Source organism: Procambarus clarkii, chromosome 45 (genome assembly GCF_040958095.1).
Source record: "Procambarus clarkii isolate CNS0578487 chromosome 45, FALCON_Pclarkii_2.0, whole genome shotgun sequence".
Lineage (NCBI taxonomy): Eukaryota > Metazoa > Arthropoda > Malacostraca > Decapoda > Cambaridae > Procambarus > Procambarus clarkii.
This window is the reverse complement of record NC_091194.1, coordinates 2,225,147-2,243,899: the sequence shown is the minus strand read 5'-3', so window position 1 is coordinate 2,243,899 and position 18,753 is coordinate 2,225,147. Positions and strand designations below refer to the sequence as shown.

General features: G+C 38.8%; 4 protein-coding genes across 4 annotated transcripts; all 4 read right to left on the bottom strand.

The window, feature by feature from the left end:
- Positions 1 to 2,232: 2,232 nt before the first annotated feature.
- LOC123770149 (cuticle protein 7-like) lies at positions 2,233 to 2,931 on the bottom strand. Its single transcript, XM_045761820.2, has 3 exons — positions 2,926 to 2,931; positions 2,630 to 2,734; positions 2,233 to 2,502 (listed from the first exon to the last, which is right to left on the bottom strand). Exons 1-3 carry the CDS (start codon positions 2,929 to 2,931, stop codon positions 2,233 to 2,235), a joined length of 381 nt encoding a protein of 126 aa, XP_045617776.2.
- A 2,864-nt stretch (positions 2,932 to 5,795) lies between these two features.
- On the bottom strand, positions 5,796 to 6,519 carry LOC138350352 (cuticle protein 7-like). The gene is made up of 3 exons (XM_069300980.1): positions 6,499 to 6,519; positions 6,202 to 6,306; positions 5,796 to 6,075 (listed from the first exon to the last, which is right to left on the bottom strand). The coding sequence occupies exons 1-3, from the start codon at positions 6,502 to 6,504 to the stop codon at positions 5,806 to 5,808; spliced, it is 381 nt and encodes a 126-aa protein (XP_069157081.1). The 5' UTR covers positions 6,505 to 6,519; the 3' UTR covers positions 5,796 to 5,805.
- Positions 6,520 to 9,352: 2,833 nt separating this feature from the next.
- On the bottom strand, positions 9,353 to 9,853 carry LOC123770151 (cuticle protein 7-like). Its single transcript, XM_069300979.1, has 2 exons — positions 9,753 to 9,853; positions 9,353 to 9,629 (listed from the first exon to the last, which is right to left on the bottom strand). The coding sequence occupies exons 1-2, from the start codon at positions 9,843 to 9,845 to the stop codon at positions 9,360 to 9,362; spliced, it is 363 nt and encodes a 120-aa protein (XP_069157080.1). The 5' UTR covers positions 9,846 to 9,853; the 3' UTR covers positions 9,353 to 9,359.
- Positions 9,854 to 12,734: 2,881 nt separating this feature from the next.
- Positions 12,735 to 13,262, bottom strand: LOC138350351 (cuticle protein 7-like). The gene is made up of 2 exons (XM_069300978.1): positions 13,162 to 13,262; positions 12,735 to 13,050 (listed from the first exon to the last, which is right to left on the bottom strand). The coding sequence occupies exons 1-2, from the start codon at positions 13,231 to 13,233 to the stop codon at positions 12,781 to 12,783; spliced, it is 342 nt and encodes a 113-aa protein (XP_069157079.1). The 5' UTR covers positions 13,234 to 13,262; the 3' UTR covers positions 12,735 to 12,780.
- Positions 13,263 to 18,753: the final 5,491 nt, after the last annotated feature.

Below are 18,753 nucleotides of genomic sequence, written 5' to 3'. Positions count from 1 at the left end.
ATATCTGTAGAGCTCCTTGGGGGCTTCCAAGAATTAAGGAAGCACTGAGACGGAATTTTGTTTTGTCTGTTTTCTTGGCCTGATATGTAGGTAATAATAGTTTTGACCTAAAAACTTAACTTAGTAAAAAAGGAACTTTACTAACATGACGTAACACAAAACTTAAGAGAAATTTCATTAAAAAAATTTCTCAAGTTTTAACGATATAATATAAGTCTGTCAATGTACTGTATTCTTCTGAATATATTATTACTATTATTATTATTATTATTATTATTATTATTATTATTATTATTATTATTATTATTATTATTATTATTATTATTATTGTTGTTGTTGTTGTAAATAATGCTTCTAAATGTTCTAAACATTGTGTAAACAAAATAATATTACTACTTTTTCATGTTATAGAGTGTATAATCGATCCTGTGCCTGCAAGAATATCATTAAAAGCCTGTGGCTTTTAATGATAGTCTTGCAGTGTGACCTTCATCCGGTTGAATATTAACAAATGAAAATGCTGCACTATATAGATCTTACTAATGTTTTAGTGTGACGTTTCTAGATTGAAATAAACCAATAATGCTCGTAACTGACCTTTCATTATATGACCCAGACTCTCCATCCAAGGGACAAAATGCTCCACTAATGTTGTTGACCTTCCGATGATACGAATGACCTTCCGGAAGGTCATTCCGATGATAAGAATGCTTTGGATTGACTTTACGAAGTTGAGAAGAAATTATTTATTACCCAAAGTAACTTTTCTAGCAGCTGAAGGACAGAGTTTTGACATATCTCTTTCAATATGTTTAATGCAAATTTATATCATGCAAACTTAATCAATTAACAAAATAAAGAATTGCATAAACCGGGTTGACCATTTGAGGAGCTCTGATCTAGTGGTGACCCACTGACCAGCATTGGTCTGAATGAGAGCTTTGAACAGCACTGGTCTGATGGTTACCCTTAAACAGTACTGATCTCAAGAAGATCCTTTCAGCAGTCCTGGTCTGATGCAAACAGTTAAGTAGTTCAAATCTGATAGTAACCCTTAAGCAGTTCTGCTCTGAAGAAGACCCGTTTGAGCAGCTCTTGTCTCACGGAGACACTTTGAGCAGGCCTCGTCTGCGGGAGACCCTTTAGCAGCATTTTTCTAAAACTGACCATTGAGCAGCCCCGGTCTTTATGTGACCCTTGAGCAGCCCTGGTCTGAGGTTGACCCTTATACAATCCTAGTCTGAAAGTGACCCTTGTTCATATATAAAATTCAATTGTGCCAAACTTCAACAAAAGTATTTACAATAGATATGGAAGACTTCTGAGAAAACAATTACCCTTAGTAACCATCTTCTGTATGTAATATATACCAAATCAAATCAACTCGGACACATGTTATGATAAAGCGGTTGTTTAATATGTATAAACGTTAACATAACCACCGAAGAAGAATCCAATAGTCAATGTTTCCAGATGATATTCAATTAATATTAAAGTCGTCCCAGAGGAAGATTAAACAATACTCCAAGATCTACACAAACTGCAATAATGAGGGGATAAATGGGCTTTGGATGTTACAACCAGTAAGTGTAAGGTGATTGAAATGAACAAGGAAACCAACAGGACGGTGCACAATGAAGGGAAATCTCTTTGAACTAATTAAACTAACGACCAAACTAACGATATTGAAAGAAGCCTTATAAGAGAAACAAAAATAAATAGCAAAATGGCTAACTTCAAATCGGTGAACATCAGAAGAACCTTAACGAAATTCAATAAGGTGGCACTAGGACCACTGAACATCATATACGTCAGACGAAAATGATCGCGCGAGACGAAGAAAGAACGTATATATAGGAAGATATCTAAATCTTGTTTGCTATTCAAGATTTTCCACATAAACGTTTAAGTAACGTCTAATATTATATGATATGCGATCAAGGACGCAACTGCATAGAGATTCATTATACTAAAAGAGGATGTAGATCTTCTATGCAGATACTTTTCAAAATCTGATTCATTGTTATAAAGTTTTACTAAATGATATCTAATTTTAATGAATAAGATCACGAGTTCATTAACTCATTAATTACGTTTTTTCTACTTTATTGGAAAAGTATTAATTTGGAGGACGCGTCATAAAATTTATTTCTTATAGGATATAAAATATATTCCGAGGCACATTCATTTTAAATATTTATTCATAATTTTCCATGATCGTTCAGAAACAGTTTAGCCATACACTGGGGATGGCCTATAGGCTGGTGTAGGCCTATAGGCAGGCTGGTAGGCGGGGAACCGGGCCTCTCCCTGGTACTGGACATCAGCTACGTAGCCAGAGTCGCCGTCCACGAAGTAGTTCACAGTCTGCAGACGACCGTCGGGAAGCTGCACGTAGTACGACCCCTTGGTGTTGTCACCGTCGCGGGCCTCCTGGTGACCGAAGTCGTTGCCGGAGGGACCGTCGTTTACTGCCCACTGGAAGTTATAGCGAGCGGGACCCTGTCAAGGAATAACATAAAGTAAAATTTTCATACACTCACCATTACAAGCATCAGAAGTTGTTTTAAACAATTTACAGGAAGAAACTGTATTATATTCTCATATATCTAATATACTTCTTCTTTACCTCGTAGGCTGGCACAGGCCTGTATGACAGAGCAGGAGAGTATCCATAGCTGGGCAGACTCGGGGCAGCCATAGCCGCAGCCACAAACATCATAGCAAAAATAACCTAAAAGGTTCAACATTTCTCATATTATTAAATAAATTAATAATGCATATCCATCTGTTATATCATGTTTATATTCATATTGTGTAATGAAGTATATATACAGATTTAATCCAACTTTTATCACTATTTGTAGATCAGATCTAACATATACTCCAAGATTACTTGGTTGGACCGTCTTCATATAACTTTACCTTCATTATGTTGGTGGAGGTCTCGAATGACTGAGCTGCCTTCCCAGACCGTCTCAGAGCTTATATACTCATGGGTGAGTGTGGGCGGCGGCATGAAGGACGCAAAACGTGTATTGATCAAGGAGGAATGCAACAATTGGAAGGCAAGAAGAGAGATAACTGTGGAGGCCAATAAAGTGTGATATGTTATCAACAAGGTTATGCTTGGGTAATCCAAGAACACGATTTGCCACCTGGCACCGAACTCTGGTTTAATTTCACAAGTCTCAAATTTACGAAACTTTGAAAACTATAAAAGATCAAGATATATAGCTACATGTGCCTTTATAAAGCCTCCAGCTTTTTAGACGTTAATAGTAACGAATTATACGATATATGTTGCGTGTTGGACTTCCAGGAGATGAGTTTCGAGTAGGAATTATATTAGTTTTGTCAAACCTCATTAAGGTTGCATGAGATGTTTCTTATGCACGCCAACGTCTACATAGGATTCGACAGCTTCCAGTAAAGAAGTTATGATGGATTTAGTTATGTGAAGAGCCTCGCGGGGCTTCCAGGAGATTAGTTACAAGCTGAATGAATATCTGTTGAGCTCCTTGGGGGCTTCCAAAAATTTCGGAAGCAATGAGACAGATATTTTTTAACTTTTCTTGTCCTGAGCAATAGTAAATATTAGTTTTGACTTAATAACTTAACTTAGTAAAGAAGGAACATTATTAACATGACGTAACACAAAGCTTAAGAGAAATTTCATTAAAAAATGTCCCCAAAGTTTAACAATATAACAAAGGTCTGTCAATGAACTGCTTTCTTCTAAATATATCATTATTATTAATATTAATATTATTATTATTATTATTATTATTATTATTATTAATATTATTATTATTTTTATTGCTGTAAATAATGCTTCTAAATGTTCTATACAATGTGTATCAAAACAATAATTCTTTTTCATGTTTTAGAGTGTATGATCGATCTATTGCCTGTGGCTTTTAGTGATATTCTTGCGGTGTGACCTTTATCCGGTTGAATATTAAAAAATGATAATGCTGCACTATATAGATCTTGGCACACTCCAAAGTTGAAAATGCTCAACTATTATTTACGTGACATTTCTAAATTGAAATAAACAATAATGCTCGCAACTGACCTTTCATTATATGACCCAGACTGTCCATCCAAGGGACAGAATGCTCCACTAATGCTCCACACTGACCATCCGATGATAAGAATGCTTTGGATTCACTTTACAAAGTTGAGAAGAAACTATTTATTACGCAAAGTAACTTTCCTAGCAGCTGAAGGACTGAAATTTTGACCAATCTCTTTAAATATGTGTTTAATGCAAATTTCTATCATGCAAACTTAATCAATTAACAAAAATGGAGATTTGCATAAACCCGGTTGACCATTTGAGGAGCTCTGATCTAGTGGTGACCCACTGACCAGCATTGGTCTGAATGAGAGCTTCGAACAGCACTGGTCTGATGGTTACCCTTAAACAGTACTGATCTCAAGAAGATCCTTTGAGCACCCCTAGTCTGATGGTGATCTTTGAGAAGTCTTGGTCTAAAGAAGACCCTTTCAGCACTCCTGGTCTGATGGTAACCCTTAAGTAGTTCAAGTCTGATGGTAACCCCTTAAGCAGTCCTAGTATGATGGTAACCCTTAAGCAGTCCTGATCTGAAGAAGACCCTATGAGCAGTCCTGATCTGAAGAAGACCCCTTTGAGCAGCTCTTGTCTCACGGAGACACTTTGAGCAGGCCTCGTCTGCGGGAGACCCTTGAGCAGCATTTTTCTAAAACTGACCATTGAGCAGCCCCGGTCTTTATGTGACCCTTGAGCAGCCCTGGTCTGAGGTTGACCCTTATACAACCCTAGTCTGAAAGTGACCCTTGTTCATATATAAAATACAATTTTGCCAAACTTCAACAAAATTATTTGCAATAGACATAGAAGACTTCTGAGAAAACAATTACCCTTAGTAACCTTTCTCTGTATGTAATATATACCAAATCAAATCAACTCGGACACATGTTATGATAAAGATGTTGTTTAATATGTATAAAAGTTAACATAACCACCGAAGTAGAATCCCGAAAGTCGGTGTTTCCAGATGATATTCAATTAATATTAAAGTCGTCCCAGAGGAAGATTAAACAATACTCAAAGGAGACCTACACAAACCGCATTAATGAGTGGATAAATGGCCTTTGGATGTCAAAACCAGTAGGTGGAAGGTGATTAAAATGAACATGGATACTAACAGGACGGTGCACAATGAAGTGAAACCCCTTTGAACAAATTAAACTAAATACCAATGAAACGATATAGAAAGAAGTCTTATAAAAGAAACACAAATAAATAGCAAAATGATTAACTTTAAATCGGTGAACATCAGAAAAACTTTAACGAAATTCAATAAGGTGGCACCAGGACCACTGAACATCATACACGTCAGACGAAGATGATCACGCGAAACGAAGAAAGAACGTATATAGGAAGATATCTAAATCTTGCTTGCTATTCAAGATTTTCCACATAAACGTTACAGTAACGTCCAATATGCTACGATATGCGTACATGGACGCAACTGCATAGAGATTCATTATACTAAAAGAGGATACAGATCTTCTATGCAGATACTTTTCAAAATCTGATTCATTGTTGTAAAGTTTTACTAAATGATATCTAATTTTAATGCATAAGATCAGGAGTTCATTAACTCACAAATTACGTTTTTCTACTTTATTGGAAATGTATTTATTTGGGGGATGCATTACAAAATTAATTTCTTATAGGATATAAAATATATTCCGAGGCACATTCACTTTAAATATTTTATTTAGAATTTTCCATGATCGTTCAGAAACAGTTTAGCCATACACTGGGGATGGCCTGTAGGCTGGTGTAGGCCTATAGGCAGGCTGGTAGGCGGGGAACCGGGCCTCTCCCTGGTACTGGACATCAGCTACGTAGCCAGAATCACCGTCCACGAAGTAGTTCACAGTCTGCAGACGACCGTCGGGAAGCTGCACGTAGTACGACCCCTTGGTGTTGTCACCGTCGCGGGCCTCCTGGTGACCGAAGTCGTTGCCGGAGGGACCGTCGTTTACTGCCCACTGGAAGTTATAGCGAGCGGGACCCTGTCAAGGAATAACATAAAGTAAAATTTTCATACACTCACCATTACAATCATCAGAAGTTGTTTTGAACAATTTTAGGAAGAGAGTGTATTATATTTTCATATATGTAATATACTTCTTCTCTACCTCATAGGCTGGCACAGGCCTGTATGACAGGGCAGGAGAGTATCCATAGCGGGGTCCACTTGGGGCAGCCATAGCCGCAGCCACAAACATCATAGCAAAAATAACCTAAGAGGTACAACATCTCACATATTATTAAATAAATTAGTAATGCATATCCATATGTTATATCCCAAGTTTATATTCATAGTATAATGAGGAATAAATACAGATTTAGTCCAACTTTTATCATTATTTTGGAGAACAGATCTAATACATATTCCAAGATTACTTTGTTGGACCCTCTTCATATTACTCTACCTTCATGATGTTGGTGGAGGTCTCGAGTGACTGAGCTGCCTTCCCAGACCGTCTCAGAGCTTATATACTCATGGGTGAGCTGTGGGCGTCGCCATGAAGGTCGCGAAACGGGTATTGACCATGGAGAGATGCAGCAAGTGGAAGGCAAGAGGAGAGGTAACTGTGGAGGTCAATAATATGTGATATGTTATCATCGAGGTTATTCTTGTGTAATCGAAGCACACGATTTGCCACCTGGCACCAAACTCTGGTTTAATTTCACACGTCTCTAATTTATAAAATTTCGAAAACCATAAAAGACTAAGATTTACAGCTGAATGTATCTTTATGAAGCTTCCAGCTTTTTAGACGTTAATAGAGTAACGAGTAATACGATATTTGTTGGGTGTTTGACTTCCAGGACATGAGTTTCGAACAGGAATTATGTAAGTACTGTCAGACTTCATTAAGGTTGCATAAGGTGTTTATTATGTACGTCAACTTATTCGGAGGCTTTTACAGCTTCCAGTAAACAAATTTAAGGTATTCAGTAACATGAAGAGCATTACGGGGCTTCCAGTAGATAAGTTAAAAGCTGAATTTAATTTACAGCGCCTTGGGGGCTTCCAAGGATTTCGGAAGCACTAATACGAAATTTTGTTGTCTGTTTTCTTGTTCTGAGCTATAATAAATATAACTTTTCACTTAATAAACTTAGTAAAAAAGGAACATGCAGGCAATGAGTCACAATAACGTGGCTGAAGTATGTTGACCAATCCACACACTAGAAAATGAAGGGACGACGACGTTTCGGTCCGTCCTGGACCATTCTCAAGTCGATCGAAACGTCGTCGTCCTTTCATTTTCTAGTGTGTGGATTGGTCAATAAAAGGAACATTATTAACATGACATAACAAAATGCTTAAGTGAAATTTTACTAAAAAATTCCCCGAAAGTTTAACAATATAATAAAGGTCGATCAATGAACTGCATTCTTCTGAAAACATTAGTAGTAGTAGTATTGTAAATAATGCTTATAAATGGTATAAACATTGGGGTAACAAAAAAAATACTTATTTTTCGTGCTCAAGAGTGTATGATCGATCAATCGCCTTTACTTTTTAATGATATTCTTGCAATGTGACCTTCATCCGGTTGAATATTAAAAAATGAATATGCTGCACTATATAGATCTTGACTAACTCCAAATTGAAAATACTCAACTATTGTTTTAGTGTGACATTTCTAGATTGGAAATAAATCAATAATGCTCGCAACTGACCTTTCATTATATGACCCAGACTGTCCACCCAAGGGACAGAATGCTCCACTAATGCTCCAGACATCCGATGATAAGAATGTTTTAGATTAAATTTACAAAGTTGAGAAAAAATCATTTATTACGCAAAGTATCTTTTCTAGCAGCTGAAGGACAGAATTTTGACAAATGTCTTTAAACATTTTTAATGCAAATTTCTACCATGCAAACTTATTAATCAAGTTACAAAAATAAAGAATTGCATAAACCGAGTTGACCATTTGAGAAGCCCTGATCTAATGGTGACCCATTGATAAGCATTGGTCTGAATGCGAATTTTGAACAGCCCTTGTCTGAAGGTGATCTTTAAGCAGCTCTATTCTGATGGTAACCCTTAAACAGTTTTGGTTTGAAGAAGACCCCTTGAGCAGTCTTGGTCTGAAGAAGACCATTTCAGCAGCTCTCGTCTTACAGAGACTATTTTGAGCAGGCCTAGTCTGAAAGTTACCCTTAAGCATCACAGGTCTAAAACTGACCTTTGAGCAGCCCCCGTCTTTAGGTGACCCTTGAGCAGCCCTGGTTTCAAGTTAACTCTTGTACAGTCCCGGTCTGAAGTTTGGCCTTGTACAGCCATTGTCTGAAAGTGACCTCTGTTAAAATATCAAATATAATGTTGCCAAACTTCAAAAAAAGTATTTACAATAGATACGGAAGACTTCAGATAAAAAATTACTCTTAGTAACCTTCCTCTGTATGTAATATATACCAAATCAACACTAGCACATGTTATCACATAGCAGTTGTTTAATATGAATAAAAGTCAACATAACCCCCGAGGTAGAATTCCAAAAGTCAGTGTTTCTAGATTATTTTCAATTGATATTAAAGTCGTCCCAGAGGAAGATTAAACAATACTCCAAGACCTACACAAACTGCAATAATGAGTGGATAAATGGCCTTTGGATGTCACAACCAGTAAGTGTAATTTGATTAAAGTGAACAAGGAAACCAACAGGACGGTGCACAATGAAGGGAAATCTCTATGAATTAATTAATCTAACGACCAAAGAAACGATATTGAAAGAAGTCTTATAACAGAAACACAAATAAATAGCACAATGGCTAACTTCAAATCAGTGAACATCAGAAGAACCTTAACGAAATTCAATTAGGTGGCACTAGGACCACTGAACATCATATACGTCAGACGAAGATAATCACGCGAGACGAAGAAACAACGTATATATAGAAAGATATCTAAATCTTGCTTTCTAGTCAAGATTTTCCACATAAACGTTTAAGTAACGTCTAATATTCTATGATATGCGATCAAGGACGCAACTGCATAGAGATTCATTATACTAAAAGAGGATATAGATCTTCTATGCAGATACTTTTCAAAATCTGATTCATTGTTATAAAGTTTTACTAAATGATATCTAATTTTAATGAATAAGATCACGAGTTCATTAACTCACAAATTACGTTTTTTCTACTTTATTGGAAATGTATTAATTTGGAGGACGCGTCATAAAATTTATTTCTTATAGGATATAAAATATATTCCGAGGCACATTCATTTTAAATATTTATTTAGAATTTTCCATGATCGTTCAGAAGCAGTTTAGCCATACACTGGGGATGGACTGTAGGCTGGTGTAGGCCTATAGACAGGCTGGTAGGCGGGGAACCGGGCCTCTCCCTGGTACTGGACATCAGCTACGTAGCCAGAGTCGCCGTCCACGAAGTAGTTGACAGTCTGCAGACGACCGTCGGGAAGCTGCACGTAGTACGACCCCTTGGTGTTGTCACCGTCGCGGGCCTCCTGGTGACCGAAGTCGTTGCCGGAAGGACCGTCGTTTACTGCCCACTGGAAGTTATAGCGAGCGGGACCCTGTCAAGGAATAACATAAAGTAAAATTTCCATACACTCACCATTACAATCATCAGTAGTTGTTTTGAACAATTTTAGGAAGAGAGTGTATTATATTCTCATATATGTAATATACTTCTGTACCTCGTAGGCTGGCACAGGCCTGTATGACAGGGCAGGAGAGTATCCATAGCGGGGTCCACTTGGAACAGCAATAGCCGCAGCCACAAACATCATAGCAAAAATAACCTGAGAGATACAAAATTTCCCATATTAATAAATAAATTAGTAATGCATATCCCTCTTTTATATCCCATGTTTATATTCAAATTGTATAATGAAGAATATATACAGATTCAATCCTACTTTTATCACTATTTTTGGGAACAGATCAAACACTACTTCAAGATTACTTTGTTGGACCATCTTCATATAACGTTACCTTCATTATGTTGGTGGAGGTCTCGAGTGACTGAGCTGCCTTCCCAGCCCGTCTCAGAGCTTATATACTCATGGGTGAGTTGTGGGCGTCGCCATGAAGGACGCAAAACGGGTATTGACCAAGAAGAGATGCAGCAAGTGGAAGGCAAGAGAAGAGGTAACTGTGGAGGCCAATAATGTGTGATATGTTATCATTGAGGTTATTCTTGTGTAATACATGCACACGATAAGACGAGTTAAAGCAGTGCACGAATTCTTAGAGTTCCATGGGACTTTCAAGAGGATAGTTTTAAGCAGTGCACAAATTTGTAAAGCTCCACTGAGCTTCCGGGAAAGTAGTTACCAGCATTATGGTAGCAGTGAAATTGATGATTTTTGGCATGTTTCCTTGTGCTCAATTGAAGCAAATATTCGTTTATACTTAACTTATATTGAAGCAACAATACTATCATGACGTAATACAAATCTTAAGAACGTTACAATGCACTAAGAAACCGAACTATTTCAGGAAATTAGAGATGTCAGAAGAGCAATCACCGACACTGAAATGACAAAAAAAACACTCTATTAAGAGTTATGTTTAGAATCGAAAACTCTAGGTACGGATAGCACAAAGCATTCACTAGTCAGAGTGACATTGTAGTTACCAGAATTAGGCTGGGATGTCGATACTTACGGCAGGTGGCTGCAGGTAATGAATCTCCCAACAGTCAGCATTTTAACTGTAAACTGTGTGAACAAGAATTAGGACACACTCAACATTATATCAATGACTTCAGACCAAATGGTATGAGGTAACTTGAGCTCTCTGTCACTTCCTTCATACACTCACGAATATTGGAAGGTATTTCTGTGCTCTACCAAGAGTTGTCTAATGCAGGCTAGTGGCCTAGACTCTCATTTTATGTTTTCTTCTTGTTCCATATGTGACTAACCATCCGGGGAGATGGGATATTTGACGAGCTCGTAGCTAGCTATCGATCTACTCTCTGTCATCCTTCATACTGAATACGGTAGCAGCACATTGCTGTATGTACCTCAGCTTGTTAAAAACAAATTCTTTCCCTCCATTTTATTAATATTTTATATGCTAGTAATTAACTTCATTGATCTGAATACAAAACTATTATTATTATTATTATTATTATTATTATTATTATTATTATTATTATTATTATTATTATTATTATTATTATTATTATTATTATTATTATTATTATTATTATTATTATAAATAATGCTTATATATGTTGTAAACATTGTGAAACACGTGTAATTTTGTAATAATCTCTATTCGTGTTTTAACATCAATGATTGACCGAGTGCCTGAACTGTTTATGATGTTCTTGCAGTCTTACAATGCTCGTATTATAAATATTATGGACTAATACTCCATAAGCAAATAATATACTTCCCTAAATCTCTTTATTTATTCTAAAGTTAAAAATGCTCGACTAATGCTCCAGGCTGACCTTTATAGAGTGAAGATAATTCAATAATGATAGGAAGTGACTTTTCATGGAATGCTGCAGACGGACTTTCCAGTGCTAAGAATGCTCCAGACTCCAGCTTGAAGATGACCCTTGAGCAGCCCTGAGCAGCCTAAAGGTGACCCTTGAGAAACCCTGGCCTGAAGGTGACCCTTGAGTAACCCTGGCCTGAAGGTAATACATATTCTAATATAAAATATAATTTTCCCCAAACCTCAACAAATGTATAGCCAATAAATACTGAAGACTACAGAGAAAAATCCCCCTTCAGTAAGCTTCCTCTTTAACCAATATATACCAAGTCAAATCAGCACCAACACATGTTATGTTTGAGCAATTGTTTAATATGTGTGAAAGTAAACACAACGTTCACCCCTTGTATTCCTCTTCTATATCAATGACATAACTGCGGAAGTGGAGTCCCACAATTCAGTATTTTCATGTTACGCACAGTTGATGAGAATAGTCGTCATAAAGAAAGATTATAGAATTATCAAAGAATAGCAAAACAAAGTGAATAATTTGGGCAATAAATGGTTACTGGAAGGAAAGGTAATTATCAGGAAAAATTAAATACGAATATATAGCACATGACTATATATTCGTACTGGAAGTCAACGCCAGTAAGTGTAATGAGATGCAAATGGGAGAGGAACCAGGAAACCAGCAGGACGGTACATAATGGGAACCTCTCTGGACCATCTAAGGATAAGACCTGCAATAGATATACCATCAAGTCTTATCAGAGATTCATATATATAACGAATATGAACATGTAGACTTAAGGTATCTTAACAAGAAGGCGTTGGGACCAATGAACATTACCTGCGTCAAAAGAAGATGATCAACCGAGACGAAAATGGGCGTATATAGGAAAATATTTAATTCTTGTTTGCCATTTAAAATTTTCAATATAAACAATTGAGTTACAACAAATATTCTGTGATATATGTTCATGGACGCAACTGCACTAAGATGCAAAACACTAAATGAAGATAAAAATCTTATATGCAAATGCTTTTTAACATCTGGTTCAATGCTGCTAAGTTTTACTATGACATCTAATTTTAATAATACGATACGATTTTACTAACCTAAAACTAGCTTTTTTCTACTTTATTGAAGAAAGTATTAATTTGGAGGACGCATCACAAAACGGATTTTTTATGGGATATAAAATATATTCCGGAACACATTCATGTTTGACATTTTATTGAGAACTTTTATAATTCAAAAACATTTCACCCATACACTGGGGATGGCCTGTAGGCTGGGGTGGGCCTATAAGCAGGCTGGTACGCTGGGAACTGGGCCTGTCCCTGGTACTGGACATCGGCTACGTATCCAGAGTCACCGTTCACGAAGTAATTCACAGTCTGCAGACGACCGTCGGGAAGCTGCACGTAGTACGACCCCTTGGTGTTGTCACCGTCGCGGGCCTCCTGGTGACCGAAGTCGTTGCCGGAGGGACCGTCGTTTACTGCCCACTGGAAGTTATAGCGAGCGGGACCCTGCAGAAGGATAAATATTTTATGACGCATAAATTATTATAGGTACAAAATTTATTTTTGATTGTGTTCTATATACTCGTATGTTAAAACAGGGATTGTAGTTCTCTCTACCTCATAGTATGGAGCTGGCCTGTAGGCAGGAGCTGGGGAGTAGCCAAAGTGTGGTCCAGACGGGGCAGCCATACTGCAAGCCACCAGTACCAGAGCGAAAAGTACCTGTGTGTAGGATATATTAAATGATTTTTCCTGCCAATGTAATGATTGCCAAGAATTACTTTCACACTTTTCAAGCCGGTAGAGACATTCAAACTTAAATCTTCCTGACTGAGACAGTATTTTGTGTCTATTGGTTTCGTCCACGATAATATCTGTCATGAATATATATTGAAGCCATGCAATCGAACCAAATTAAGTACACAATACCGACTGGATCGGAGGTGGTCAGGTACATGGTTTCGATCCCAATATACAACAGCAGTATTTATGTATAAATTCCTCATACTATTATAATTTCATTGTGCATGTCTGTTTAGGAAATTGCCATCCAGCTTGTTGGTGCATGCGTGATGGTCCTGTATGTAGTGCGAGTGAGTGAGGAGTCCAGAGGAGAGGGTTCGATCCCATTATACTGCAATAATTTTTTGGAATATTTATGCATAAATTCTACTGTGATGAAAGCCTTTGTTATATACTTGAGCAAAAATAATATGTGAGCAATCTTTATTTTCAATGATTTTATTAATTTTACGTGCTTTATTAATTTATTAATTAATATGTGCTCACATATTAATAATATGTGAGCACTCTTTATTTTCAATTTATTTTTCAATGCTCATAAGAGATATTTAACAACAATTCCCGTCGAAAGTTAGAAAAATTCTCATCAAATATGAGAAGAATTCTCAACGAATTTGGAAATAATTTTCATTGAGTTTTGATATGAATTTTCACCGAATTTAAGAACAATTCTCATCGAATACGAGAACAGTGTGAACGGCTCGTCAGTCATAGTTCACTCATGCTTAAGGCGTTGTTAAGAAGAGCTAATTAGCATAAGTAAGAAGAGTTTCAAAGAAGCTTTACCTTCATCTTGCTGAGGATGTTCAAGAGAGAATGGTGCCCTCTGTGAGATTCCGTGAACTTATATACTCACCTGGGTATGCTGGGCGGGGCACTATCAAGGCCACGAGAACTGGGCATTGAAAAGGAAGACAGCAGAAAATTGGCAGGTGAAGGTAATTTATGTAGCATGCGTGGGTGGAGGGTACTCGCAGGTGTGGGTGGAGGGTACTCGTAGGTGTGGGTGGAGGGTACTCGTAGGTGTGGGTGGACGGGCACGTGTAGGTGTGGGTGGAGGGTCACTCGTAGGTGTGGGTGGAGGGTACTCGTAGGTGTGGGTGGAGGGTACTTGTAGGTGTGGGTGGAGGGTACTCGTAGGTATGGGTGGACGGGCACGTGTAGGTGTGGGTGGAGGGTACTTGTAGGTGTGGGTGGAGGGTACTTGTAGGTTTGGGTGGAGGGTACTTGTAGGTGTGGGTGGAGGGTACTTGTAGGTGTGGGTGGAGGGTACTTGTAGGTGTGGGTGGAGGGTACTTGTAGGTGTGGGTGGAAGGTACTTGTAGGTGTGGGTGGAGGGTACTTGTAGGTGTGGGTGGAGGGTACTTGTAGGTGTGGGTGGAGGGTACTTGTAGGTGTGGGTGGAGGGTACTTGTAGGTGAGGTGGAGGGTACTTGTAGGTGTGGGTGGAGGGTACTTGTAGGTGTGGGTGGAGGGTACTTGTAGGTGTGGGTGGAGGGTACTTGTAGGTGTGGGTGGAGGGTACTCGCAGGTGTGGGTGGAGGGTACTCGTAGGTGTGGGTGGAGGGTACTCGTAGGTGTGGGTGGAGGGTACTCGTAGGTGTGGGTGGAGGGTACTCGTAGGTGTGGGTGGAGGGTACTCGTAGGTGTGGGTGGAGGGTACTCGTAGGTGTGGGTGGAGGGTACTCGTAGGTATGGGTGGACGGGCACGTGTAGGTGTGGGTGGAGGGTACTCGTAGGTGTGGGTGGACGGGCACGTGTAGGTGTGGGTGGAGGGTACGTAGGGTATTGCATAGAAATCATATGGAATTCTTTTTTTGGAACTACCTCGTCTGTGTCGTTTTCCAAGTGCAAGGTTCATTGCAACACTGAGGTAGATTTGATATGTTGTTCTTCCCGAACGTATGGAAACTGTTCTTCTAAGATCATGGGCTGTGTTGTATTTGTAAGTTCTAATTCATTCTCTTCTTTCTTGAATGTTATATTTTACTGTGCAGGCGATGAGTCACAATAACGTGGCTGAAGTATGTTGACCAGACCACACACTAGAAGTTGAAGAGACGACGACGTTTCGGTCCGTCCTGGACCATTCTCAAGTCGATTGTGAATTATATTTTACTGTGTTATTTTTCTAAGTTTTTGTCTATTACCTCCTCCTCCTCCTCCTCCTCCTCCTCCTCCTCCTCCTCTTCCTCCTCCTCTTCCTCCTCCTCCTCCTCCTCTTCCTCCTCCTCCTCCTCCTCCTCCTCCTCCTCCTCCTCCTCCTCCTCCTCCTCTTCCTCCTCCTCCTCCTCCTCCTCCTCCTCCTCCTCCTCCTCCTCCTCCTCCTCCTCCTCCTCCTCCTCCTCCTCCTCCTCTTCCTCCTCCTCTTCCTCCTCCTCTTCCTCCTCCTCCTCCTCCTCCTCCTCTTCCTCCTCCTCTTCCTCCTCCTCCTCCTCCTCCTCCTCCTCCTCCTCCTCCGCCAGTGCTATCAACGTAAAGTCTCTCCGAGCCCGGCCATCAGTGCCACCAATGTTCTAATATTTTCCCCGCTCATCCCGGCTGGGGCTGTGTTGACCACGTTTGCTTTGTGCAGTATCATGGACGATCATGATGGCCAGCAAAAAGTTGCTGTGGTGCTTCTCCCTCGTGTCGACCAGGTCTTCTCCAGGCACACTTGCACCTCTATCTGGTGGCCTTCCTTGGGTCTGGGTCCGCTCCTAAGTCGATTACGTCTTCAGATGATACACTCTCACTTGCACTCTTTCTAGTAGTTTTACTAGGGTCTTGTTCCACTTTTCTTGGTGAGAGTATGTTGAGTGCTTTTGCATTCTCTGGCTGCAGTTGTTCCTCATTGTGACATGAGGTATACTCGATCCTCCAATGCCTGTGTAAACGGGAGGTAAACTTACAGATCTTGGCCATGTAGATTGTTTCTGTGAAGTATAATTAAGGTAAACTTACCAATGTCACATTTAAGGTATAATTACATTGACTTTGAAGCTAGATATACTACGGCACTAGGAAGAACCTTGTTGAGTTTTGTATGTTGTTTTCTTCTACTACCCCCCCTCTCCTTCCCCCTCCCACCCTTCTCACATTTTTGGCATTTTTTTACCAATTTTATTATATACAATTGGTTACAGTATTGGTTATATAGAAGGCACACAGTTAATTGTCACAAATTACAGAGCTCCTCAAACTCTTCGGATGCTGTGAAGTGTACATATCCTCTTTAGATTGTCACACTGAGGAGCTGGAAATGATTGCTGGCAGCTCTTGGGTCTCTTCATATTTTAATGAGCCTAGAACCCTGATCGTATAGAAAACTTGTTTCACATTTACCTTTAGGAACCAAGTCTCTCTGTCTGTCTGTCTGTCTGTCTGTCTGTCTGTCTGTCTGTCTGTCTGTCTGTCTGTCTGTCTGTCTGTCTGTCTGTCTGTCTGTCTGTCTTTCTGTCTCTCTCTGTGTCTCTCTCTCTGTCTCTCTCTCTGTGTCTCTCTCTTTCTCTCTCTCCCCTCCCTCTCTCTCTCTCTCTCTCTCTCTCTCTCTCTCTCTCTCTCTCTCTCTCTCTCTCTCTCTCTCTCTCTCTCTCTCTCTCTCTCTCTCTCTCTCTCTCTCTCTCTGTCTCTCTCTCTCTCTCTCTCTCTCTCTCTGCTTTCTCTCTGTCTGACTAGTATGAAATCCAGGGGAAAAACAGGTTCGTGACTGGAAATCATTATCATAACTAACTGCCCACTTTCCCGAGAGACAGAATGGCAAACCGTACAAAAAAAAATCAGATCACTTTGTGACAAATAAAGTTGTTACACCAGCGACTCTACATCACAGTCGCCCAGAGCGTGTGGGAACCCGACATCAATAATTATTTCGAAATAATACCTAAAATATATAATTAGTAGTTTAGCAATGATTATAGATCAGCCCATAAATGGCAAATATATAATAATTGTGATATATTAATAATAATAATAATAATAATAATAATAATAATAATAATAACATAGGTCTACCTGTCTCGTGAATAACATTGACTCATATATATATATATATATATATATATATATATATATATATATATATATATATATATATATATATATATATATATATATATATATATATATATATATATATATATATATATACTTCCCGTCCTGTGCTCAACTAGACGTCACCAGCTAACAAATATCTCTTCTCAGGGGAGAAAATTTGTTGGACATTAATATAAGCGGAAAGGCATGCGGTAAGACGGATATCGCTAAATAAATCACCGATAAAGGAGATCCACCACAGTCCACCGCCACCAATCACAAGTAAACAACCCTTCCAAGACAAATTAGCGTTAAACGACGTTGTTCCAACCCCAGCCGGCACAATATCCTACCGTAACGTTACCTCAACGTTGAAAGAACGTTATAATTGGATACTTTCCGACGTTACGGGGCTTAAATGTTTCTCCAGCATGTTTCGCCTCGGGGGGAAGCTTGGCGTAGTAACGGCGCTAACCGCACGTTACATCATCACACTGTAACTGGGGTGTACTGCCGAGGATGAGCTAGTTCCCAGTGATACCTTAACGATCACACCACGTGAGGTACGCCGGGGCACTTGCGTACCTCTTTTGGTCACAGCTGGTACACATATGGGGCAACTGTCACTCTCACGGTGCCATTACGGTGTCGTTACGTACAAATTTAACCTCTGTTAAATTACTGGTGTTAATGACACCAAATAATATCCAATAAATATAATCTATCATAACTACACCTGACTACCCTGTGACATAACAATACACAACAGAAGAACACTCCCATCATGTACTAATAAACTTAAAATAATTAAGTTTGATAATTATAATTGCAATAAAATAATAGTACTTAGGTAATCATAATTACACTAAAAATATCCAATGATAATATAAAGAGAACAAACAACTATGTTAAAAACAGAACAAGCAACCGTTTTAAAAACAGAACAAGCAACCGTTTTAAAAACAGAACAAGCAACCGTTTTAAAAACAGAACAAGCAACCGTTTTAAAAACAGAACAAGCAACCGTTTTAAAAACAGAACAAGCAACCGTATTAAAAACAGAACAAGCAACCGTTTTAAAAACAGAACAAGCAACCGTTTTAAAAACAGAACAAGCAACCGTTTTAAAAACAGAACAAGCAACCGTTTTAAAAACAGAACAAGCAACCGTATTAAAAACAGAACAAGCAACCGTTTTAAAAACAGAACAAGCAACCGTTTTAAAAACAGAACAAGCAACCGTTTTAAAAACAGAACAGGCAACCGTTTTAAAAACAGAACAAGGAACCGTATTAAAAACAGAACAGGCAACCGTTTTAAAAACAGAACAAGCAACCGTATTAAAAACAGAACAAGCAACCGTTTTAAAAACAGAACAAGGAACCGTTTTAA

Excerpts from the sequence above, each read along its gene's own strand:
- LOC123770149 (XM_045761820.2), bottom strand. Across the intron at positions 2,503-2,629 it reads GGCCTGTGCCAGCCTACGAG|GGTCCCGCTCGCTATAACTT; the intron begins GTAAAGAAGAAG and ends ATTCCTTGACAG.
- LOC138350352 (XM_069300980.1), bottom strand. Across the intron at positions 6,076-6,201 it reads GGCCTGTGCCAGCCTATGAG|GGTCCCGCTCGCTATAACTT; the intron begins GTAGAGAAGAAG and ends ATTCCTTGACAG.
- LOC123770151 (XM_069300979.1), bottom strand. The coding sequence starts at position 9,845 with ATGATGTTTGTGGCTGCGGCTATTGCTGTTCCAAGTGGACCCCGCTAT. Across the intron at positions 9,630-9,752 it reads GGCCTGTGCCAGCCTACGAG|GGTCCCGCTCGCTATAACTT; the intron begins GTACAGAAGTAT and ends ATTCCTTGACAG.
- LOC138350351 (XM_069300978.1), bottom strand. The coding sequence starts at position 13,233 with ATGGCTGCCCCGTCTGGACCACACTTTGGCTACTCCCCAGCTCCTGCC. Across the intron at positions 13,051-13,161 it reads GGCCAGCTCCATACTATGAG|GGTCCCGCTCGCTATAACTT; the intron begins GTAGAGAGAACT and ends ATCCTTCTGCAG.